Source organism: Rattus norvegicus, chromosome 7 (genome assembly GCF_036323735.1).
Source record: "Rattus norvegicus strain BN/NHsdMcwi chromosome 7, GRCr8, whole genome shotgun sequence".
NCBI lineage: Eukaryota > Metazoa > Chordata > Mammalia > Rodentia > Muridae > Rattus > Rattus norvegicus.
Genome location: NC_086025.1, coordinates 21236795 through 21263252, shown reverse-complemented (window position 1 = coordinate 21263252; position 26458 = coordinate 21236795). Strand labels below are relative to the sequence as shown.

The window sequence follows — 26458 nt, the reverse complement described above, 5'->3', positions numbered from 1 at the left end:
CTTTTACCCAGAAGCCGGGTGGCTCCAAGATGGTAAGGAAAACTGTGGCCCTTGACATGCCTGCCAGGCCTACCAGGAAACTGCAGGCCCTGAATAGAAACTTAGCTCAGATTGAGTCAGCCCACTGCACCGTGCCAGGACCCTGCGCTGCCCAGCCTGGGTTTCAGTAAAGCAACAGAGTCGAAGAAAGCACCTACTATGTGGATGGCATTGCGGGTAATTAAAAAAAGATGTGGCCAACTCAAGAGAGGGAGTGAAGACAGACAGATGCCCCAAAAAAGCTCCCGGGCAGCCAGGCAGGTAAGAAAACGTCGCTAAGGCAACAGAAAAGAGAGAAATGGAGGGCAGAGTAGCATCTGGAACCCTGGACCTCTAAAACAGCCCAAGACTCACCCCCTCCTTCCCTCTCTCTTCACCACTGACTGTGTGTCACAGACCCTGCACTGACAGGTCACAGTGATCCTGTGAAACCAGTACAGGGACCAAGGGTATGACTTCCATGGGTTCTGGAATATCTGCATCTACATAGGGACATTCACCGGGACCCCAGTCTGGTCAGGGTGTTCACTTAGGTTTCATATACATCTGGCACAAAACGGCTGAAGGCACTGGAGCTGGTTAGTTGACACAAAGTCAAGAGACACCAGAGAGGGATCCTCAGTCGAGCAATTGCCTTCATCCTATTGGTCTGTGGGTGTCTGTGGGTGTGTCTGTGGGTGTGTCTATAGGTGTGTGGGTGTGTCCATAGTGTGTGGGTGTGTCTATAGATATATCTGTGAGTGTGCCTGTGGGAGTGTCTATGGATATGTCTGTGGGTGTGTCTGAGGGTGTGTCTGTGGGTGTGTCTGTAGGTGTGTCTGTAGGTGTATCTGTAGATGTGTCTGTGGCTGTGTCTGTAGGTGTGTGGGTATGTCTATAGGTATATCTGTGGGTGTGTCTGAGGGTGTGTCTGTGGGTGTGTCTGTAGATGTGTCTGTGGCTGTGTCTGTAGGTGTGTGGGTGTGTCTATAGGTATATCTGTGGGTGTGTCTGTGGGAGTGTCTATGGGTGTGTCTGAGGGTGTGTCTGTGGGTGTGTCTGTGGGAGTGTCTGAGGGTGTGTCTGAGGGTGTGTCTGTGGGTGTGTCTGTGGGTGTGTCTATAGGTGTGTGGGTGTGTCTATAGATGTGTGGGTGTGTCTATAGGTATATCTGTGGGTGTGTCTGTAGGTATCTGTGGGAGTGTCTATGGGTGTGTCTGAGGGCGTGTCTGTGGGTGTGTCTGAGGTTGTTCTGAGGGTGTGTCTGTGGGTGTGTCTGTGAGTGTGTCTGTAGATGTGTCTGTGGCTGTGTCTGTAGGTGTGTGGGTGTGTCTATAGGTATATCTGTGGGTGTGTCTGTAGGTATCTGTGGGTGTGTCTGAGGGTGTGTCTGTGGGTGTGCCTGAGGGTGTGTCTGTGGGTGTGTCTGTAGGTGTCTGTGGTTGTGTCTATAGGTATATCTGTGGGTGTGTATTTGTGGGAGTGTCTGCGAGTGTCTGTGGTTCTCTGTTGGTGTTCTGTGGGGGGCATTTTCTTTTTAGGTGATATAGAAATGTGAGTGGTGTCACCCCTGGGAAGGTAGTCCTGGGCTGAGAGACAGCCTGAAAGCAAGCCAGTGAGCAGCACTCCTCCATGGCCTCTGCTTCAGTTCTGTCTCCAGGTTCCTGCCATGAGCGCCTGTCCTGGCTTCCTCCATGACAGACTGTAACACGTGAGCTGAAGTAAGCGCTTTTCTTCCCTTCTGTTTGTTTGCCTTGTTTGTCATGTTGTTCACCGTCCAGAGTTAAAACAATAACCCCGTGTTTTTAATACTGTAGGCGTGAAACAAAGTTTCACGGTGTGAGACTTTCCATGTGTGTTCTCTCACACTGATGCTCATCTTAGACTTCTAGTTTCTCAATCAGAGACACTCAAACTGTGTCAACACCGTCCCACCTCATGATTGGAGAACCATTACTCCCTCCAACGCACAACACTACCAACTCCAGTCGCCCCACTCAGAGCTCCCAGACACTAAACAGCTCCCTGGCTTATAAACAAAGCATAGTAAGTTGACTATAAGCCAGTCAGGAGCATGAGTTTTGCTTCTTCTGAAGTTCTTAAACAATGGACTGTGTAGGGTATATTCTTTTGTGTGACTTCAATAACCACAAATACTGAGAATAATCCGTTCTGTTCTGTGTCATTGAAGAGGCTTCGTTCATGCTGGGAACTCTTTACCATACAGGCGTTGTGCCGGCTTATTCATTCTACCTCAGAAAATCATTGGGCCATTTCCGGCTGAGGATCCTCATGAGCAGAGTTTCTGGGAACATTTATTATTGCTGCTGTCTCTCTGATAACTGATTTTATTTTTCTGTGTATGAGTATTTTGCCTACATAGATGTACATCCACTGGGTTTGTGCCTAGTGCACTAGGGCTGAGAAGAGGGCATCGGCTCCCCTGGAACTGGAGTTATGGTTAGTTACAAACCATCATGTGTGTGCTGGGAACCGAACCTAGGTCCTCTGCAAGAACAAGTACAATTACCTATTGAGCTGTCTCCCCGGCTCAATTGGAAACATTCTTGCATATCACATGCCTTTTGCTGTTGCTGCAGACCTATGTGCACTGTTGTTAGACGGATACCTAATAAGACTTTGAATCCAAATTTGTGAGACTAGAAAAACTATTCATGGTTTTACTATGACTCTTCCCCCCACCCCCTGCCTCCATTCATTCATTCTTCCTCCTGTCTCCATTCATTCATTCATTCATTCATTCTTCCTCCTGTCTCCATTCATTCATTCATTCATTCATTCATTCTCTCTCCACCTCCATTCATTTATTCCCCCCTCCATTCATTCATTCATTCCCCCACCTCCATTCATTCATTCATTCCCCCACCTCCATTCATTCATTCTCCCCCCACCTCCATTCATTCTTCCCACACTGTCCTCAGCAAAGTTTCCTCTTGATGGAGTCTAACTCTCAGCCTTTCCTGAAAACCATTTATCAGTGTATGAACTCTCTGGGCGCTCTGCTATGTGTTAAAGCTCATCAAACAATATAAATCATAACCTCTGCCTTCAAGAAGTCATGTCCTACTTGGAAATGAAGGAGCCTAGCAAATAATCCACACGTCAAACTGTACAGCTCGGACTCCAAGCATCCAGAGGACAGGGAGGAAGGACCAGTGAGGTAAAGCTGCAAGAGTCCGAGGAGTTTCCTAGGGGAAGCAGGCATGGAAGCCTGCAGGCCAAATGCCTGGGGGTTTGCTTTAATTGGGTACCACTGCTACTGTTCTGCCTCACCACAGAGCATCCAGGCAGTGCCCTTTCTTCTATCAGTGTCTTGCAACTTCCCAGAAACCAACTTAGACCACTTTTCTCTCGTGTTCTGTTTATTTTCTATTTCAGGGGAGAGAGGGGCGGACTGGTTGCTATAGCAACAGCTGCATCTCCACATTAAACCTTAGTTTTATCAGATGCCTGCTCTGACACTTCACTTCCGACTTCTGATCTTCTGACTTTCACAGCCACACTCTTGGCAAAGCTCCTAACGATTCCCCTCTGCTGCCCCCCCCACACACACACCAAGGTCAATAACACTGCCTGTATAGCCCGAGGGAGCGCATAACCTAAAAACCCTGGCCTGGGAGAAACACTGAGGAGGAGGGCATCCTGGGATTTTAACCATCCATAGGCCATTTGGGAGACAAGTACACCAGGCCTCTTAGCAGGAAAGTAAAGTGGGAATCAATTTACAGGATGCTCTAGGTGGAGGTAGATGGTTCTGGAAAATGGAAAAATCTCTTCCCGTGGAAATGGAGGGTAGCTTTTGGATCACATGGACTCCCAAGGGAGGAAGACTCTTTGCTGGTTTTAAGCAAAAGGAGAAAGGGCTTAGGAGGGGGCTGGCCAGAGTTCTCAGCATGGGTTGGATTCTCTCTGTCCAGGGTACCTCCACTCACGCTCATGCCAGAGAGTGTTTCCATTGATGTCCTCAAACTGCCAGAAGCACCTTTGCGCTCCCAGGGGGACTCACTTTTATTAAAGATGAGGACGATTCTCACAGGAACCCCCAGCCTGCTTTTCATTTCAGAATCCCAAGAATATCTTCTTGAAAGAGTCGGCTGCCACCTAATTAGTCATTGGGTCAGTCAGTACCGGATTAATTCTTCAAAAGTATATTCCCAAGAACTAAATTGCAAATACCTCGGGGGCCCATGGCTTTACAAAATATTCCTGTGAAGTCTGCAAGGCACCCGCCCCTGGTAAGGGTGAGAAAATACAGCTAGACTAACAGCTCCCATTGTCCACGGGGTGGTCAGAGCTGAATCACGGGCAGGCACTTCCCAGTTTGGACAATGGAAGGCTTTTTGGCTCACACTTGTCTTACAATACACCAACACGGGGGATGTTGGCTGGAATGCTTAAGGAGAACCATACCCAGCCTGGCCACCCACCCAGTCCAAAGGCCTTCACAGAAGCCAGAGGGAATCAAAGTATAACTGGCTGTACTGGTGTATCAGGAGACTGGGGTTACAGAGACCTGGGGTCGGAAAAAAAATCAAACAACTAGGAAATAAAACAAGGTATGGGCTCTGTCTGAGGAAGAGAAAATACAGCAGGCTCACTGAAATTTTCTTCCCTATGTCAGAGTTATATATGCTGGGGAAAGGGATAACACCAACCTCTGGGAGGGCAGAGGAGAAGGCTAAGATAGAGAGAAGAGAGGTCTCGAGGACGCCAGGCTGGACTAGGCACTGGATTTCAGCTCCCTAAACTGCTCCTGGGGAGGGGGGTATCTCCATGGCAATTTAGCTGGGCCCTAAGGTGGACCAGGCTCCATATGTACCATCACATGCACACATGTGCACACATGCACATAAACACACCAAAGAAAGAGAGGGTGGTGGGGGTAAGGTGGGGTGGGGTGGGGTGGGGTGGGGTGGGGAGTGCATACCAGTCACCATGAGACTTTGAGTTTCAGTCAGCCATTATCCCTGCTAATGATCTGAACGCTCACAACCAACCACCCCAAGTAGAAGGAAAGGCCCCAGACTGACAGTCCGTTTCCTTAAACAAGCATGGACCCAGCAGTGCCTGGGATACAGAGACAGCCTTGGTTCCTCTTCCACAACCTTCAGCAAGAGCTTGGCTGGGGGCTTGGCTCACCCCAGCCACCTGGCCAAGGAAGAAAAGACCGGTCAGTACCCTCCCTCTGTGCAGCTAAGGAGTGACCCTCGGAGCAGGGCCGAGCCTTTCTGCAGAGCTTGCCACTCCCGATTGCGGCCTCATTGTAGAGACTGTGACAGCGCACGCCACTGCCACCACGGACAGCAAGAAGAAGGAAGATGAGCCAGGGTACAGCCATATCTGCCCTGGGGTGCGTGCTTGTGTGTGCGTGCATGCGTGTGTGTGCGTGCGTGCGTGTGTGTGTGTGTGTGTGTGTGTGTGTGTGTGTGTGTAAGAGAAAGAGAGAGGGGGAAGGAAAGAGAGAAAGATGAACAAACAGACACACAGACAGACAGATGGACGGATAGGTGAACAGAGACAGGAGGTGAGAGGGCAATGATACAGGGAGTGGGTTCACTTGTACAGACATTAGACTCCAGTGACCCCCCTGCAAAGTTAAGTGCAACCCTCTCCCTTCTGTCTCTCTTATCAAAGATGTTTACTATAGGACACATGTATGTGCGTGTGTCTATGTGTGGCTATGAGCTCGTGAGTGTGGTACTTGCCGAGAGGAGGATGTTGGATCCCCTGGAGTTGGAGTTATAAAAGTTTATGAGCTACTCTGTGGAGGTGCTGGAAACCAGGTCCTTGGTGACAGTGGGAAATGTTCCTAACCACTGAGCCATCTCTTTATCCCTATACCCAGCTCTCTTAACCAGGGACCCTGTTTCAGTCCCTGGTTGCCAGTTGGCCATCAGAGTTAGAGTACAGTGAGATTGATACAACAACAACAACAACAACACAAGTAACAGTTAAAGAATGAGTTCTCTGTTAGAATTCATGGAGGCACTGGGGAAAAGCACAAACCCTCCAGTCAAGTGGGCCCAGACTTCTGCAGGTAGAAGTTAAAGGTCTCCAGTCTTCCTTCAGGCAGTCACATATAAGGCTGCTCCTGGGGGTTCACGACCCTTCCTTCCTAAATGCATGCTCTTGAGGATATAAGCAAATGATTAAATGACTCCAGTTCATCTCAAAAGTCCCTGTATTGAACACAATATAGTCTCATTTATTCTTTGAAAAAAAATCAGCCTCCAGTATAAGTGGCATTATTTAAAGCACTAGAAAATATTGAATTGCAGGAAACTCAGGAGGGCGAGGCAAGACAATCAGGGAGAAACATTTGTTTTTTATTTGTTTTATTTCTAATCTCCGGCCTCTAGAAAAAAAATGGCTTGGATGTAATCAAATGAAAATAATACACTCGAAGGCCAAGGAGCTAATTTCACAGGAAACATTTAAAATGTGGTCGCACCGACATACAGCTGAGACGCTCGCTCCTGCAGTTAAAGTGAGGCGTGCCCTGGGGGACTTGTGAACAGAGATGGACCATGCAGTTGGGCCCAGCCTGCAAGGATTTCACTTGGAACTTGTGGGGCTGGCAGCAACGGAGTGAAATAAATCAGCACTCAGCAACTCTCCATAGGTTCAAAAGACCAAACAGAAGGCCACGCGCCGCATTGCCACGCTCAACAGTCTCATGGTGCTCTGAGGTCCCTGGGGAGGGTGGCATCCACGTGGCTTATGAAGTCAACCCAAAACTAAAGGCGTCACTCGCTGCTCTTTGGTGACTGTGGCCTTTTGTGACTCTTTGATGACAGATGATTATATCAAGACTGGTTTCAAGAGTAATGTTTGTCGTCCTCTTGGTTTCAGGGGTCACTCCATGTTTCTCAACCTGACCAATTCGATCAGAAGCCTTGGGGTTGTGGGGTTTGGGGTTGTCATGACATGAGAGTCACAAATTTGCCACGGGAGTATCCACATGCACCTAATATGAAGAACCATGGCCTGGGGAGTATGGCCTCAGCCCACCGCCCACCCGGTAAGTTTCTATCCAACCAGAAGGGCATCTCATGTCTCCCTAGATAGTATAGTCATAGTAACCAGAGGAAGAGACAGCTCAGTGGGTAAAGTGCTTGCCACAGAAGCATGAAAACTGAAGTCTGAATTCCCAAAACCTATGTAAAAGCCAAGTAGGGATAGGTCCTGCCTGTAATCCCAGTAAACAAGAGACAGAAATAGGCTCAAATAAGGGGGTTCTGAGTTTGAATGACAGACCCCACCTCAATATATGAGGTGGAAAGCAATCAAGGATAACTAACATCAACCTAGGAACACACATATACACACACATACACATGCATGCACACACAAACACATGCATGTACACACACATACATGCACACACAAAAACACATAATGTACACACGCATACTCCTACACAAATGCAAACACACACATGCTACATACATACACACACACACACATGCTACACACACAATACAATAAAAAGCAATTCTCCAGTGTTTACTAAGCAGACCCCAACACATGTCTAACAGTTCATTTGCACGTGTAATCCTATATGGACAGTGACTTTATCTAAAGTGCCTTATGGGAGGAACACAGAGAACACAGGCCCCAACATCATCTCCAGAACAACAGACAAGAGCTCACAGGCAGGGCAAGAGATTGGCACGTTTACCAAAAGTTTAACTATTTCGTTCCTTCTTTTTTTGTTAGGTATAATGATCATTTTTTAAACACTCTTATAAAGAGAATGATCAGCTGGGCAGTGGTGGCGCACGCCATTAATGCCAGCACTAGAGAGGCAGAGGCAGGTAGATCTCCATGAGTTCGAGGCCAGCCTGGTCTACAAAGAGATCTAAGACACTCAGGACCCTCTCTTGAAAAACCAAAAATAGATAGGTAGACAGACAGATGGACAGACAGACAGACAAACAGACAGACAAATCTATCATGGGTGATGAATACTGATAAGCCTTTCTGTGTTTCAGGAAGCCAGGATTCCCCTGATCTAAGATGAAAGGAACGAAGGCCATCCCTCTCCAGCACATGGAAATACAAAGAGTAAAGTGATGCAATCAAACAAGGCCAGGAAGCGAGGCTTCCAGAACCCCAGACAGCACACACATGCAGACTCAGGCTGCTGCACGGCCCCCACACCCAACCTTTTTTTGCTACGACCAGATGGGAGGCTGGATTCTCAAGCCTTGTGCTGTGCAGTAAAGATACTAGTCTCCAGAGGGTTTGCGGACAGGGTTTCCTAGGCTCTCAAAGGGGAAGTGGGGGTAAAACATGCCGCCTTTGATGTCTGAACCCAGTCCTGAAATCAGAACCGCAGACAAAGTTCGTTTTTATCTCTCCCATTCTGGGCGACCGAGTTGGACATTCCTGTACTTCCCTTCTCTGCTGCTTTCCATATTGTCAACTGCCTCCCTGCTGAGAGAATAGGATTCCTCTGAGTGGGAACCAGGGGTCCGCCCTGAGATGCAGCCTGAGGTTTCCCTCTAAGATTCGATTCCACCAGCATCACACAGCCAGAAAGCACACGCTTCTTCCCTTATTAATGCAGCAGTGGAAGCCTGTGGTGGTTTGGATCTACACACAGTTGACAAATTTGAGGGTAAATCACCCTCACTGGAAGGTCAACAGGACAGTTCACCCCAGAGGCTGCTTCCCGGAAAGACACGCTTGAAAGCAATCACGTTTAAGTACCGGCGAATAGCGGAACTGAATGAAGTTATCATTTCGTGGGCCTGAGAGTAAACAGCTTAGAAACCACCTGGCCTGGGAGCCCGCAGGGGTGGGCCACAAGCTTCTTCTCAAGATGGTGAGCAGAAATGTTGCTGAGCATATATCCACTTGCACTCCCTTCACCTGCAAAGCCCAGCTCTCTCAAGGGTGTAGACCCTGCTCCATGAGGCCTCCTCTCAAAAACTAGGTTGTCAGAATTCACTCAGCTCCTTTGCTCTTCTGTTTAAGGATGATGGGGCCTTGGGCACAGTGGGTTCTTGAGCCCGCCATTTTCCTCTGAGACTACAATGCTCTGATATCGCCCTTAGAGCCAAACAAGACGCTCCTTCCCTCAGGAGAACCCGAAGCTCACTCAACGGGGATAGACGCAGTATTGTTTTATCATGCTGAAGCCAGTGGTGTTGGTGGATCTCTGTATGTGTGTGTCTGTGTGCACATTGACATACACATATGCACACAGACACACGCACATGCAGATGTGTGCACAGGTTGGTTCTAAAGGTCCTTATTGAAGAAGAAACTGTTAAGCATTCTTCTAGCACCAATTCACTTGGCGAATGCCCAAATGACCACTTAGGCGAGCCACTAAGCAAACAAACTCGTTGTCCACACTCCACACAGCCTCCTGGTTCGCCTGTCATCCTCTCAGTCCGTGCGTCGCAGAAGACTGGCACACAATCTCCCAGCCGTGCAAACCCTCACCTCTGCCCTCTGCTGCCACTACCCTTCTCTGCCAAACTTCAGGCCTGAACGGGTAGCAAGGTCAGGGAAAAAAGGCCAGTCGGAGTGGCCACAGAGCCAGCAGGGCTAGGCATGAGGTCAGAAAGCAGGGTGAAGGCACGACTGAAGAAAAAATGCAGTCGGGGGACCCAGTGTTAGGGCCACCAGCCAGTGGCGTGACCAGCTAGATTGTGTCCCCTGCTCGAAGCTCAGGTTGAAGTCCTAAGGTACTCTGCATATCAAGACTCCATCTGCATGTCCTCTCAGAGATAATTAAGTTTAAATGAGGCCATTAGCACGAACCCTAATCCAGCTAGAAGATTGCACCTGCATGGGATATAGGGAAGGCTTTTTGAAGGTGACCTGAGAAGGTGGCCTTCTAGATGCCCAAGGGAGAAGCTCGAGATAGCCCTGGGAAGGAGCCTCAATGCCATCAGCTCGAGCTTCAACGTCCAGTCTTAAGAACTAAAGGAAACGGTTTTTTTCCTTTTCAAAGCTATCGCCCTGAGGAGCTGCATTACGATAGCAAACTAGTATACCCAACAAATAATGATTTACCCTTCCAGGGTCTCAGTGTCCACATCTGCAAAATGGGCACACCTGACCTGCCCAGATCACAGATCTGCAGTGGGGATCCAGGGAGAAATCGATGGTGCCCAAGCTTGCCGAGCCCGCAGACTGCCTGGCCCTAGTGTGTTCCGCTCTGTGGTCCCAGATAAGGACCTAACACTCGTCTCTACTCATCTCTAAATGACGCTGAGGCTGCTGACCCTGTCACAGCACCTCAAAGGCCACTGCAAGAGGTGTATGTGACTGAGTGAGTGGATATTTCCCTTTAAAAAAAAAACAAAGCGAATTCTCAGGCAGTAGAAATGGCTCAGTGGTTAGGCACACCGCTCTGGCAGAGGACGCAAGTCTGACCCCCAGTACCCATGTAGGAGCTCGAGATCACCTGTAACTCTAGCTCCAGGGGACCTGACACCCTACTTTGGCCTCCAGGGGTACTGCTTTCCCAGGAATATACCATGCAAATAGAGTCATGTGATTAAAAACCAAAATAGGAAAAGTTTTAAACCCCATCTCGAAGAATATTTGAAAAAAGAAAAAAAGACTGAAAGGGCGGAAAAGGTGTTGCCAATGTTGACTTTCAGAGGAGGAGTAACAAAGAGAAAAGAACGCGGTGATAGATTTTTAAAAATGATAATAATAAAAATAAACTAAACTAATCTGGGGCCACCACCTTATTTCCTTTACCTGATACACTTTTATGGATCGGAAATGAAAAGAAAGCTCATTTTTAAAAGAAGTTCATTTTTCTGACTTAACCATATATTTAAAAAGTATTCTGGAGAGGTCAAGGTGATGGCATGTACCTTTAATACCAGCCCTCGGGAGGCAGAGACAGGAGGATTTTTGTGAGTTCCAGACAAGTGAGACCCTGTCTCAACCCCCCTCCCCCAAAACTAATAATATATTTATATTGATATACAAACATATTTTTAAATGAATTTAAATTTTATTCACATACATTTATATATAATAAGGAAACATTTGGACGCAGTATGTTTTAAAGCAATACTTTTTCACAAGAAAATAATCAAAAATGAATATATACATGGAGGTCAATAAAGCCTTGTGTATAACAGTCAGAAATCTGGAGTAACAGTAATGTTCAGCAAAAAAAAAAAAAGTTAGACTCCATAAATTATGGTATGCCTCTGGTAAATGAAATACTATAAAGCCTTGTAAAATGTCTTTATGGGAAGTCTTTATTGGCACAAATATACATGGTATAAAATGAGAAAAGCTAGCAAAAGAGCCTGAGTAGTATAACTGAACCCTGAATTTTTTAAACCACATAAATGTATAGAGAAATTGGGTTTTCTTTTAAAAAAAAAACAATCTTTTCCAGCTTTCCCCTGCCTGCCCTGCATTTTAGGAACACCAGCTATAAGCTGGACTCCATGTGGCAAGGCTCGGTGGCCTTCATCCTCAGTGCCTCCTCGTCTGCATTTACTTCCGATTCAAAGAGAATCACCTGGAAGACCTGTTCATCCCAGCGTGGCCATCAGGTTTGAGGGTTGGTGCTGGCAATGTGTCCACAGTTGCTGGTCACCCAGCAAGCAGCCTTTTTTGTAAAGAAACCTGTCTTTCTCAATGACTGGCGTTCAGTAAGACAGGTTACTTAACAACAGCAAAAGCCAAGAGGGAAGATGGCGGTGGCCAGAGATGTTTTATGACTCAGATGAGCTGCCCTATGTGTATCTGGTTGCATTCAGCGTAACCAGATAGGAGATAACGCTTAACTATTTTTAGATCATGAAGCGAAATATTTGGCTCCTGCCCAGAAGGGCAATTACCTCAAAGTCTTGGCGAGGCCCCTGTGGTATGTGAAGCGGTAACGAATACAGAAGTAGAGGAAAGAGAGCCACTGACCTTCATAAATACTGATGATATGAGGATGGTTGAGGGATGACATAATCTCAATCTCTCGTCTGATGTGAACCATGTCTAGCTCATCCTTGATTTTGTCCTTACGGATGGATTTTATAGCAACCTATAAAGTCAGGAAATGAAACGTTACTCAGAGAACTCAACAGAAGCAAATCAGCCATTGTTGGTGGGGGTGGAAGACAAATACAGATGTTGCTTGTTGGCCAAAATGACAACCACCACGACAGCTCCAGAACAACCCCTGCAGTGGCTCCCATCTATAAACAGCCCAGGGGTCGGGTCTTCGTCCTCTTCTTCTTCTTTAAGCAGTGGCTGTGTAACTAGCCACAGTTCATTTATCGATCCTTTAGGGGGAAAGAGGGGGCAAAGTTGAGGTGACTCACAGGGCGACCGTGAAGATGCAGCCCAGCCCCTGCTTACACATGTGTCAATCCTTCCTCCAACCTCCTGACCGAGGAGCATTCCAGTACAAAGCGTCTGACAGACACCTTCAGAGACAAACCAGGACAAAGCAAACATTGGGACAGCCTCTCTCTGTGCCCAGCCCATCAATTCCAAAAGCACCAAGTGCCCATGAACCCAAACTTGTTGAGGATAGCCAGGGCCAGTCCGCAGACTCCTCAGACAGGAAGAGAAGCCATTAGACAGCAGCAGCAACAGCCTAATGAGGAAATGTACTTTTGGATCTGTCTCTGTTCTCAAACAAGTTGGCAAGGGACAAAAACAGGGAACCTACCAACTGCTCAGATGCCACACGGTAAGTCTGCTCAGTTCCCCAAACGTGCCCTCCCTGGCCCACTTTCCTCACATGCGCATCCTATCCTAGGTGAGAGGCAGCTAGCCCATCCCTCTAGGTAATAAGGCATGGTGTTATCTGCAAAAGAACAAGTCCGCATGAGACGCGGTCTACGACCGACTGCATCTTGACAGGTGCTATCACAAGGTGGCTCCCAGCCCACCACAGTAGGAACAGATCCACACCCTTGAGCATCTTCAACTCCTCCTGCCCTGCACAGCTCCTGTCAACTATAAATAGAAAAATATTGTAATGAAAGCACGTCTGAGATCTCTGTCTCTGTCTCTGTCTCTGTCTCTGTCTCTCTCTCTCTCACACACACACACACACATACACACACACACTCATGCCTCATGCACACACATGCACACACATGGATACACATCATACATGCACACGTACACACACACACACACACACTCATGCACGCACATACCACACATGCACACACATGGATACACATCTTACATGCACACATGCACACACACTAAAATAAATGAATAGATAAAAGTATTTCTAAAAGGAGGGAGCAGAAGTAGAATGATGCTGTCCAACAATTGTGTGAAGATGATCCCTGAACTCTCTGACATCCTGTCCCCTTTTGGTGGTCAAAATCGGCTAAGACATAGCGCACAGGAAGCACAGCTGGGGGGCCCCATCCTCCTTAGCTCCCGGGCGGACCCTGGAGCTGGTTAAAGGAAACTGCACTGAGAAGAATGAGTTGTCCGGCTCCAGGGCCTCTCGTAATTACAGTGCCAGGCTCAGAGCTACCCGGGGCCCTCATGACAGCCCCATTCAGTATGCAGCCAGAAGAGCCTCCTCTTCTTAGGTCAGATGGAAAACCAGGACCGGGAAGCTTTATCTTGGCTGGGTGAGGCCTATATCCTGGGAGCTGATTTCTGGATGAAGCAGACAGTGAACACACACAGGCTCTGGAAGACGTGGGTGGCTGCTGGACCAACTTCTACATTCCTCCAAAAGACTACAGACGGGCCAAGGTCAGAAACCACCCCTCTGGGTGCGCTGCAAGCTGAGCTTGGTGTCAAGGAAGCCCAATGGTCAAATCGCCATAGCGATACATGCCTTCGTCATCCAGGGTCAGAGAGCTAAGGACAGTCTAACACGTGAGAAAATGAGCCCACTGTCCACTCCCTGCAGGAGTCCAGCGATGTGGCCAAGAGCCTCCTGGTGCCCCTGCCAAGGCATGCATCCAGCTGGGCATTAAAGGAAAGTGCCCACATTCCCATCAAGGCCCGCTCAGCACTGCAGAAACTCAAAGGGTGCCACAATCGTTAAAAACCTGGGTGACTGTCCCTCCAACCAAAAACTTCTCTGGGAATGCACTGCATCTCCCATTGAAAATACCAGGGGCCCATTTCTGTTCCCGTTACAAATGGACTGGATGGGGAGTCAGGGGAAACAAAAGCCAGGAACCACTGAACGGAGTGTAGCTGCCAAAGCAGAGGCTGGCCTCCGCTGTGGAGATGACCCTTCCAAGGTCAGCCAGCCAGCTAATGGCAAACCAAGAAACGGTCCCAAGAATCCTAAGAGTCAGCACTCGTTAAGCATCTAACTTGCAAGACGGGTTCTGTGAAGAGCTCTGTGGGCTGTGGTACAGCATCCTTCTCGTGCCAGCCTCTGCTACATGCCTTCCCTCCAACTGGCACGGCCACGTCACTCCCTCTAGACCCTTCCCACTCCACCCACTTCAGGACGTTAGATAACAACCGATGTCCTCTTTCTTCTTGTTTGCTGCACACCAGGCCTATTTGTGTAGGACCCAGACATCCAGAAAGGGCGTCTTTAAAAGGTTGTTAAGAACAGAGGCCCATAACCACAAACCCTCAGTGGGTATCTGCCTCTAGCAGCCAAAGGATACCGCTGGACCAGTGCACAGATACTGTGAGGTGAAGGTTAGAAACATGGCTCCATGCCCTGACTAAAACCATTCGCTAGCTGTGTGGCCTTAAGTGGTTGCATAAGCTCTCCATGCCCCAGTTTCTTCCTCCATTAGTAAGGAACTAACGGAATCTGCCTCGTGGGCCCTGCAAATACTACATGGCAGATGCTTATGACCCTGCTCGGGCGAGGTTAGCCGCTTTAACTCAGAGCGAGCATTCCGTGAGTAGTGCCTTCCTCTGTTCCTCAAAGCAAACCTGAATTCCTGCTGGTTCCTCAAGACACAGCAAATGGAGCGCTTACACATGGAGGTCACATCTGTTTGCCTCAATGCACAGGCGGGACCAGAGAGCACCTGGTCTTGTGACGTAATCTCGCCTCAAACTACTGGGAAGCTCAAACTAACTGAAGCCGCCATCATTGCTGGTATGGTTGGTGTCTGCGTCCTTAGATTCAAACAAGGCAGGAAGGTAAACAACCTGAACCCCAAAAGCAGCCCCAGGACCAGCCCAACTCCCTTCTTCTGAATCCCCATCAGCTAAACACAGAAATGCAATGGGCGGGCCCTGACTTCAGCCTTCATGACTGGAGCTGTTCTTTTTTTTTTTTTTTTTTTTTTTCTCCTTTTTTCTCCTGAGCACCTGTCCCTGACGAGGGGAGGACACACATCCACCGTGTCCTCAAGGCAAGAGACAGAAGGGAAACACAAACAATGAGCAACAATTACAACAAGAAATGATGTCACTCCTCCCGTGGCCAAGCCATCGAAGAACTTATACAGCCTTGTGTATTACAGCCTCTGACATTATAGAGGAAAACTCCTTCTCTCTAGCACAAGGCTGAGGGTGAGCTTGGGGCAAGAGGCACAGGGGTGTGTGTGTGTGTGTGTGTGTGTGTGTGTGTGTGTGTGTGTGTGTGTGTTAAACACGCTACAGCCACATTCATAAATGTTCCCCAGCTTGCAAGAGGCTCAGGTGTGTGTGTGTGTGTGTGTGTGTGTGTGTGTGTGTGTTAAACACACTACAACCACATTCATAAATGTTCTCCAGTCTAGACAACACTATGCCACGTATAAAACAGCCTGCTTTTAAATAAGACCACCCTACAGTTTAATGCAGAAACCTTATGTAGTAGCAGCAGGCGTGGCTATGGAGCTGTGAATTCTGCCCAGTGCTGACTCTAGGGTCAGCAGACTTCCTTTCTTTGGCTAATCACCACATGCCACCTGCTCTGTAGCCTGCAGGGCATCCTCTTCCAAGATGGCTGCTCAATGGATGCTGAGATCCTGGTGACAAGTAGGACAACAGCATGAGAAAGAAGGACAGAGGCCGGTTTGCTCAGGCTTGTTCCTGGAGGGGTGTAGCTTTGGGTAATCCCAGAACCCACAACTCTCTCTATCCTCACCTGTAAACGGGGTTGAAGAGCTTGCGCTGATTGGGAGTGTCTACAAAGCAGGCCCGGCTGAAGGTTTCCGAGATGCAGGTTCTGACCCATGGTCAAGGAGTCGTTAGCAGCAGCAAGACACAGCATGGGCTGTTCCTCACCGTTCTCCTCACCCTCATACAGTGGCAAACGCAGGTGGGAGACGAAATAAATTTCCAGAGAGACCGTGGAAAGGTTGCAAGTGCACCAGGGCATGAAGGAGATGCTGCTCTAACCCAGGTAGTGAGGGCCCTCTGGTTTCCCAGTTTCCTCACAGGAATGCATAGCCATGCACTGCCCTATATTGGCCCGCAGAGACTATTCTGAAACAGAACCTCCTCAATACGACACGCTTGGGCTTCTTGTTAAGTTCTGGATCTAGAAGTGTGGGGTAGAACCTGGGATTCCGCATTTGTAGTGAGCCTCTTAGTAACGCAGTGATGCTATCTATCCAAGAGACCACAGGTTTGGGGAGCCTGCTCTGACTGCTTGACTGTGGTCTGGGCACAGGAACATTCGTAATAGCTAAGATTGTTTTTCTCTCTTTTGCTGTACTGGAGATTGAAACTGGGCCCTCAGGCATACTAAGTAAGCACTCTCTCTGAGCCACATGATCCACTCTGTTTTATTTATCCTTAAAGACACAGGCTCTCCCTGACTTGCCAAGACTGGCCTGGAAATAGGTCCATGGCTCAAACGGGCCTTAAACTTGTCAAGTGCCAGTCTCAGCCTCCTGGGTGACTAGGATGCAGGTCTATGCCATCAGGCTAAACTCCTGACGGTGTTCCCAGTGACAGCGATAACGGACATTCAGCACGTGTTCCCAGAACTAACTTCATTCAGTCCTAAGTACAACATTTTATAGTGAGACGCTGAGCCCGGGGGCTGTGCATACAGGAAGGATCGAGTATGGTTGAGGATCAAAGATGGCGGTGCATGTCTTTAATCCCAACACTCCACAGCAGAGGCAGAAGGATTCCTGTGAGTTCAAGGCTGGCCTTATCTATATAGTGAGTTAGGGAGTTAACTACAGGCCAATCAGGGCTACAAGCTTTTCTCAAAACGTAGAAACAACCCAAACCGAACTAACAACAAAGTCAGAACATTGATACTAGCAAGTGAGTGTTGAAGAATCCCAAAGTCTTCAGAGGCCAGGAAGATGTGGCCCCTCGGAGATGAGGGAGAAGTGCTATGCGGTGAAGACTCTGAAGGGAGAGGGACTGGGGCAGTGAGCCTCCCAGGAACAGGCAGGTCATAAGCATCACTTAGAACAACAGTGCATCTAATCCCAGCAACGCCCGCTGGCAGCCATCTGGCCTGCCGTTCACAAGGTGTGAGCTCACACCTGCCACGTTCCTGTTCCACGTACCCCCGAAGGAGCCGCAGGCTACTTAACCAGAGGCAGCCTAGAAGTGAGCGTGGTCTTCCCTCCTTACCAAGAGCCCAGGCTCCCCAGCAGGGAAGCAGGCAGCCCAGTGGTAGAGGGCGGTGTCTGGGATTGTCACCGTGAGCTCGCTAGACAGACTTTAGGGCAGAACCCTGCTCCATATGGGCCACACACACCCCAGATTCCCCAGATCACCAGAAGGCCTTGATTCAGAAACCCCTGCCTGGATCCCGGTAATGCCACCCAGAAGCCTATGTTGCAACTCAAACCCTAATCGATTCAGTGACCCTACGCTCTGTGTGGAGCAACTGGCTGCCAGGATTCAACAGGCCACATAGGGCCTGTGCCAACCCTGCCCGGGGCAGGGGGCTCCTCGGCCTTCTCCCCAGCTTGTGTATTCATGTTTCTACACGGGTGTTTTTGCAGACAAGGGATAGAGGAAAGCCAAGAATTGTGTGTGTGTGTGTGTGCCCTGAGGCAGCCCACCCCTGCAAGAAGTTCTGAGAAATACAGGCCTGTTCTCCGCCCTGCCTTTCCTAAAACTGTCATTAGAAACAAAATAATTCCTTGGGTGATTTCAGTTTTTCTCCTGCTATGAAAAAACAATGTGGTTTAGTTCCAGATTCTAAACAGTGAAAGTGTGGTCTGGCCTGGGCCAGCTCAGAGCAATTACTGGGGACATCTTTGTCTACTCAGTCTCCTTTCCCTGCTCTGTGTCCACCTTTGCCCCCCTCAAGGGCTGTGCTAAGAATGTTCAACACTGCAAGAAGGGGAACTAAGGACCAAGAAATCTCTGGGCAGATTTACACTTCCAGTGTTGTGTCAGGGTTTATGAACACAAGCTAGCGGCCATGCCTGACCTGGGAGGAACCAAGGAGGGCAAACAGGAAACACTCGGGAAGGTAGTGTTGGGCGACGGTGCCAACCGTCAGTAAGGAGTCGGCCTCGAAAGGGCAGGCAGGGTCTCTGAACCAGTGATCTGTCAACGCAGTGAGTGGGGGCAGGGCAGGGGAGGACTGGAATCACAGGGGTTTGGGTTTTTTGGTTTGGGGGGTTGGGCGTTTTAGAGGGATTGGGGGGTAATGAAGGAGAAGCTTGCTTGTTTTAAGAATAGGTCTAACCATGCTTCCTTAGCTGGCCTGGCACCCACTATATCAAAGATTTCCTATCTCAGTCGAGTTTAACTATATTCCAGGGTTTAAGAATTGTAATCTCGCTAGGCTCACGCCTTTCATCCCAGCACTCTGGAGGCAGATGCCGGCAGATCTCCATGAGTTCGAGGCCAGCCAAGGCCACACAGAGAAACCCCATCTGGGAAAGAACAAACTGAACCAAAGAATGGTCAGCCTAAGTGGCCAACCCGTTGGCTCTTATTGTTCTTTAACTTAAATATGGCGTAGTCACGCTACATACCAAATAACTGACAGAAGCAATGAGCTACCTGTGTACACAGAGGGCAATTAAATGGGGGGGGGGGGTTGCTTCCTACAGGAAGCCCGTGGCTGGGATAATTTACCCCTGGCCTATGGAAACCTTGCTGCCAGGAAACATTTCGCTTGTCCTGGCTCAAGGTGAGCCCGTGGATGACGCAAGGCCACAGAAGGCAAAGCGGATGGGTGACTTCACGGTCTGCACACAGCCTGGGGCGTTTAATAACCCGCTGTTAACATCAGAGAGGCTAACTCAGACATTGTCAGACACACAAAAGCACTCGAAATGCGAGGCTGGGAGCTGTGCCTAGAATCACTGAACCCCTGTTTATTTTTAGCTCTGCACATTTCTGAAAGCCAAACACGCTGTGGCACAATTGGCTTATGTTAGTGAATATGTGTGGTATGTATGTATGCATGTATGGGGGTGGGGGAAACATGGGAGACGTGCACATGTATGCGTGCGCAGGCCAGAGGTTGCTGTTGTCTGCCTGGGCCGCTCTCCTGCATACACATTGTGGCAGGGTCTCTCCCTTGAACCTGAAGCCCATGGCATAAGCTAACCCAGTTTGCCTATTCTGAAGATCTACCTCTGCCCGCTGTGTGTTGGGGTTACAGGTGGACCAGGACACCCACGCAGCCTTCTGTACGGGTGCTGGGGACCCTAATTCAGTTTCTCACACTCACACAGCAAATCCCACTTGCACCCACTCCTCCATTCCCCAGCCCACGAAGTGTAGCTGGTTTTCCCCCAGCTGACAACAGTCTTGAGAAGCCGGTAGAAGGCATGAGCCTGAGGCTAGGTGAGCGGATAAACTGGAAGACCTCCGCCCAATTCCCCTGCTGCTATTTAGAGCATGGCTGTAGTCAGCCAAGGCTAGACCCCTTGTATTTATGGATCTCTGAACCCAAGAAAGTTCTAGGTGGAAGGGCTGCGAAGCCAGAATCAGTACTTGGGCCCATCAGTACGTCCAGGAACTTGCTGGGGCGTCCTAGGGTGATAGAGTCACATGCTGTGTCCCCATCTGAAGATGAGGCTGACCTCAGGTCTAACCTCTGGAAGCCACTCTGGGGATCGCATCAGGTTGTGCAGAGGATGGAGAAGGGGAGAAGCAAAGAGTAAGTGTTCCATGCCCACCTTCCTACTGCACGGGGAGGAAACTGAGTCCCAGGGGAGGTTAAGTCTAAGGCGAGGTTCCCAAACCTCACAATAATAGGCTACGAGAGACGACGGACTAACAGTGTGAGCACCCAGTCCTGACGTAGAGCCCTGCGCACAAAGATGCGTTAACATTTACAGGTGAGGCAGCCTCCTGCTGCAGGACGCTTGCATTATTAACAAACTGGGAAAGGAAATGACAGCTCTGTCTGAGCACACTGGCAAAATATGAGTTGTTTCACAGTCTGATGCAGGCTTTTAACCTGCCTCTAATGCCAGGGCGGTGCCCTCAGAGCTGTGGGAGCAATGGTTTGGTTTGAGGGGTTTTTTGTTTGTTTGTTTGTTTTTAATTTTTAGTTGAGGATTCCAAACCTTGCTCTAATTTCTGAGGCCTGATTTGTTGTCAGAGGTGAAGGGTACTGGGGGTGGGACTGGGGTGGGACTGGGGCTTGGGATGGAGTGAGGTTGGCCTGGGGTGTGTGTGGGGTGGGGCTGAGGTGGAGTGGGGTGGGGCTGGGGTGAGGTTGGGGTGGGGCTGGAGTTGGGGGTGGGATTAAGATAGGGGGTGGGGCCCATCCTTGCCTAATTAACTGCAAATGCTACTTTTCTCTTGTTTTCTTTACTTTATTTATTTCTTATTTTGTAAACTTATTTTTCCCCATCTTTATTAAATTGGGTATTTCTTATGAACATTTCAAATGTTATTCCCTTTCCTGGTTTCTAGGTCATCAGCCCCCTAATCCCTCCCCCTTCCTTTCTATATGGGTGTTCCCCTCCCCATCCATCCCCCATTATCGCCCCCCCAACAATCCCATACACTCACTGGGGGGGGGGCAACCTTGGCAGGACCAAGGGCTTCCCCTTCCACTGGTGCCCCAACAAGGCTATTCTCTGCTACATATGCAGTTGGAGCCCTGGGTCAGTCCATGCATAGTCTTTGGGTAGTGGCTTAGTCCCTGGAAGCTCTGGTTGGTTGGCATTGTTGTTCTTATGGGGTCTCAAGCCCCTTCAAGCTCTTTCAGTCCTTTCTCTGATTCCCCAAAAAATGCTACTTTTCAATATGAACTTGGGACAGCTACTGAATCAGTGACCTTGGAAACCATGGGCAAAGGACGCAAAAGACCAAAGAGGCCAAGTTCAGTTTCCAAAGAGAAAGGAAATTAGTCTACTAAACCGACCCTGGCTGCGGGGTCTGAATAAAGTCCTTAGGTTCTGAGGTTGGTGAAACACAACAGGCAGAGGCAGGGGACAGACACAGGAAGCTACAGCAGAGTTGGCCCATGCCTTGGTCTGGATGCTGGGCAAGGTGAGTTGCAGATGCTGCACAGTGGAACACAGGACAGAAGAGTGCTTCCAGAGACAGGAAGCCCACTCCTTCCAGCAAAGCCTTGCTTTCTGTCTTTATCGTGGACGGTCTTGCTGATAAGTAAAGGAACAATTTGTCAGAAGTTATTTTTAATCCTGACAGAAAACCCTGCTATTTGGAACCATTCTGAGTAACAGCTACAGCGGGCAAGGCCATAGTGTGTTGGGGGTGAAGATGTCACGGGCTTCCTCTTTTCACCTCAGCCTCACCCTCCGGCCCCAGCTCCTTTGCTCCCTGCAAAGGGAGGCCCTTGCTACTCCGTATTGAGAACAAATGGGCTCATCCCAGCTCATGCCCCTTTCAGAAAGGTCTTCGGGTTCCTCAGCTTACCCAGAAATGCTGGTGGCAGCAAAAAGCCAGTGACAATGTGACCTCCACGGAGTGCACTCCTCTTGGACTGGCATTTCCTGAAGTCCCATCCCATGGAGACTTAACCAGAACTACACCCTTCTTCCCATCCCTGAGAAAATTAAGGAAGGGATCTGTAATTTTCCTGGGGACTCAAGGAATGGCCCGGGTGAAAGAGCGTGACCACGTCTCTCTGGACGCCTGCAACTGACTTTTCCATCTTGTCAAGTGCCCTCCATCCATCCTGGGACACAGCCCTGTGTTGGATACTGGGTCCCCTCTCCCCCTTCACCTCCCTCACCATTATTCATAAACTCTATTCACACTGAAGCCAGATGTGGCAGTTTGTATATGCTTGGCCCAGAGAGCAGCACTATTAGAGGGTGTGGCCTGTTGGAGTAGGTGTGTCAATGTGGGCGTGGGCTTTAAGACCCTCATTCTCGCTGCCCGGAAGCCAGTATTCTGCTAATGGCCTTCAGATGAAGATGTAGAACTCTTGTCTTTGCCTGCACCGTGCCTGCCTGAATGCTGCCATGCTCCCACCTTGATGATAATGGACTGAACCTCTGAACCTGTAAGCCAGCCCCAATTAAATGTTTTCCTTATAAAACTTGCCTCGGTCACCGTGTCTGTGCACAGCAGTAAAACCCTAACTAAGAAATCTCTACAGCATATCCAAACAAAATATAGCTCATCCAGGATGGAGCAGGTACCCAGTGGGTAGTCCATAAAAGAGTTGCCATGAACATGTACTTTAAGAATTTTAGAAGACAGGTTAAAACACACAAAGCTCTAGCCGGCCGGTCACCTCATTCCTTCAACCCAACCGCAGCCACCTGCCGCGGAGTCTTCCGTGATGCGTCTCTGAGGCACTGAACGCCCTGTTACTCCCAAATCACTTGACTGTGAACTTCCCATCTTTCCAATGGAGATGAGAAGAGACTATGCTTGGTGGGGGGGAAACGCTAGGGTGACTCACAGTGATTAGGAACAGTGATCACAGTAATTACCAGTTATCATGGCCTTAGTATATGCCTGACCCCGGGTCCCACTCAGTTTAACCTCTCAGCCTCTTGCCCATTGAAGTCTTGCAGCCACATTATGCTTCCTCAGTGAACGTAAACAAAGCCTGAGGAAGGGAACTGCTGGTACAGTTAGAGACAACTGGTAAAGAGCAGAAATGTATGTTGCTAAGGCCAGGGGCCATATTCTTAAACAGTGACCCTACGATTGGCACAATTCCTGCCAACAAGTAGCAGGTGGTCAGTAAGTGAGCTCAGTCAGAATGTTTGGATGTAAAGACAGACGCGCCTGAAGCCTTTGTCCCAGCTCATATTTAGGCCACTTCTGTCTTAAAATACGTATCCGTGGGCACCCCTTTCCACCACCCATCTGGCTGGAGAAGGCAGGTGGGCACAGTCGCAAGCAGAAAGGGAGACGTGGGAGTCACGTCTCCACAACACAATGGCAATGAGCCCATCCCTCAGCAAGCCACTGTGGGACACCCTTCAGGTGGCTCGCTCACTCTCACGCTCTGTAGCACACCAGGCCAGTCTGTGTTAGAATGGGCTGGGACAGTTCCACTTGCCTGGTACTGGCAACAATGCCACCTATAGAACTCATCCGGATTCATCAAACTTCCTCTCATCCATACCTCTGAGGATCACGTCCATAGGACGCTCCTGTGGGATTTCCTTAAGGAAGAAAGGTCAGAAACGGTGGTTTTGACATGCAAAAGGTGCAAGATCCTACATTCCCTGCCAAATCTCTTTCATACCTACAAATGTCTGCCCATCTTTATGCTACCCACATCACAGCTTAAATATAATCTAACAAAAAGAGAGGGGATATTCATGGTCAATACCTCTGGCATAGCAAGCAAACTACTAGAAGGACCATCTTTGTTTTGACTCCTGCCTCATTAAAGTCTATAAAAGTGTCTGGAACTTTCTATCGATGAATGAGCTGGGATGGGTCAGTCAGGATGGCTACCCCATGTCTTCATTTTTACAAGAATCAAAACCTTTCCTATTCAACCCCGCTGTCACCAACCTGGCCCAAGGACTAACTAGCATTCGCTGGAGTCAGTCTTCCCAGATCCCTGTGCAGTCTCCATTCATTGCTTTTGTCCTTGTGATTAAGGCCATGTTGTATAAACAACCCACTGAGGATACATCAGCCCACTGTGCCTTACAGCCCCTTCATGAGATCGGCTATTCTGCAGGAGGACAGTCTAAAGAAGGGTCACCTCATGCTTCCACAGGTCATCCGCCAACATTACGGTTCCAACCCAGATCCTTGGACTCTGTGGCCAGTGTTGCTTCCCCTGGGTCACATGTGTCCCGTGGTATTTTATCCAGTCTACAGAGCCACCTGGTAAAGGGGGTATTGGCATTCTATAACACTTCTTTTCTCTGGAGACCAGGACTCAGAGGAAGGGGTCAGGCTATCAAACCGTTCTTAGGTTGCGATGATCTGGTCAGGAAGCTAACCAGTACACTTCAGAGTGTGGAGCCACACGGAGACACTCTACCCTGAGCAATGCCTTTGTGGCAGTGCTTTATAAGAACCAGGCCACCACAGCACAACTGTTAAACCCAGACACCAGGGGCCAGAGACAGCCCAGCGGAGCCCCAGCAAGCTGCGCTCAGATGTACCAAACACACAAATACCAATGTTCCCCCAGATGTTCTCCATGTAAAACATTTGGTTTGAGACATAGCTCTTCTCTCCTCCTCAAACGCTTACATTTGTTTAATGGACTCATACAGTTGGGCTAAAACATCCTGGAGCAGACATCTGAAGCCAGCCTGTCTCTGATGTGAACACCCCATCTGCAGAGAAGAGGAAGAAGTAAATAAGACAGTTCTTCCCGAGAGCTGGGCTCTAAGCAGGTCATAAAATGTAAGCTATGTACGGAGAATAATGCAAGTGCCTTTCAAGGGTATTTCTGAGTCCATCTCAGAATTAATCTAAGACTGATGCTCCAACAGAGACTAGTCGGGCAAGCTAACAAGGACAAATTCTGTTTATCACTCCCTCAAAACAACGGCAGTTCAAAATTCTGTCAGTTAAGCATCCCAGACGATGGAAGAAGGGGAAAGACTATTTTTTTCTGGTTTCAATTTTGCAAACAATCATGGCTCCTTTATTCACAAACTACTTATCCTGTAACCCACAGCCTAAGTAAGACACAAGTAACAAATAGAGAAAAGGAAACACACATGACCTGGAGTCATGTGACCCAAGCTCAGCCACATGCTAACCAGCTGATGACCCCAGGAGCCCTGTTCACCACACGTTGGCTCACCCGGTGATTCAGAAACACCAAACTTCATTAGATTCACCCACAGAACTGACACGGATCTGACGACTAAACAAAGAATAGAAAATGTCCACCCAAAAGAAATGTCCCAGTATCCATGCACTGGGCCCCTGTAGACAACAGTTTTCTCAATAATGCCATTCCAAAAGGTTTAGTCACAGCCAACAATGTAGAGAAGCTGGAAAGTGTGATCAGACACAGCATTTCTGACAGAATCAAGACATGGCAGCTGCAGGAATGAGGAGATGCTCAGTAGGTGAATTGTTTGCCACACAAGCATGAAGAAGACCTGAGTTCAGATCCCCAGAGCCCACGTTAAGAAGATGGGCACGGTGGTTTTGGTTCTGTAAGCCCAGGACTGTAGAGGTGGAGACAGGGGAATCCTGATAGAACAGCTTAGCCTAGTCTGTGAGTTCTGGGCTCATCGAGACACTGTCTCCAAAAGTAAGGAGGAGGGATCTAGAAAGAGAAATCAGCAGTTAAGAGCAAATATTGCTTTTGCAGAGGACCTGAATTCTGATCAAGGCACTCTTGTCAGAGAGCTCACACCCCACTCTAACTCCAGCTCCAGGCACTGGATGCCTACAGCCTTCTTGGTTACCTGCACTTGCATGCACACACACACACACACACACACACACACACACACACACACAATCTACACATGAGCGTACATACAGAAAAAAGCCCACGCATGAAACTTGAGACCTGTCAGCTAACTTCCCTTTGAATCCCTAACTACTCTGCCCCATGAACATTCAGGGTCAGAGCTGACAATTTCTTTTCATACAAGGAAAGGAAAATTTCACCTTCCAAACAGGTCACGAAAAAGGAAGAAAAGTGGACACAGGAGACAGATGAACTGTTAACAGACAGGAAGTTTCCTGAACACTGCCAAGGGCCATTTAGAAGTGAGCTGAAGGCACCAAGGAAAGGGCTCTGGCTGGTTCCCCTGCCAAAGGCTTCCTCCAAAAATGTCTACAGTTTTGAAGAGACTCGGTTCATCTACAAGTGGGCTCCATCCTCCTGGAAGACACACGTGGACAGGCATGCATCCAGAACGCTCTATTATAATTACTATTTCCACATTAAACATCCGGTCCTCCAGCTCCTCCTACATCTCCTGGCCTGCAGCTCGGGGCAGGCCGAATGCTCAAGGGCTGTAAGGCTTCTCTGCCTTCCTCATTCGCTTCCATTAGGTTAGCACTGAGCCGGGTAAACGGCCTCAGACACTGCAGTCTCTGTGCCATGAAACGCAGCATCCTCTTCGGCTGGGAAATGGTTGTGTGATCACCACTTCCCCCTCATAAGGCTAAAACGCTGATTTTAGACTTATGTCTACCCCCACAAGCAGAGGGC

At 48.9% G+C, this 26458-nt stretch overlaps 1 protein-coding gene across 2 annotated transcripts in view; it reads right to left on the bottom strand.

The window, feature by feature from the left end:
- Nuak1 (NUAK family kinase 1) overlaps positions 1-26458 on the bottom strand; it is a 71880-nt gene that overhangs the window by 26356 nt on the left and 19066 nt on the right. Inside the window, exon 2 of one of the 2 annotated variants that reach the window (NM_001106774.1) lies at positions 11950-12070. The exons of the other annotated variant lie outside the window; for it this stretch is intronic. Coding sequence (NP_001100244.1) covers positions 11950-12070 — 121 coding nt within the window. The remainder of the gene's footprint in view (positions 1-11949; positions 12071-26458) is intronic. 2 annotated transcript variants of the gene reach the window in all.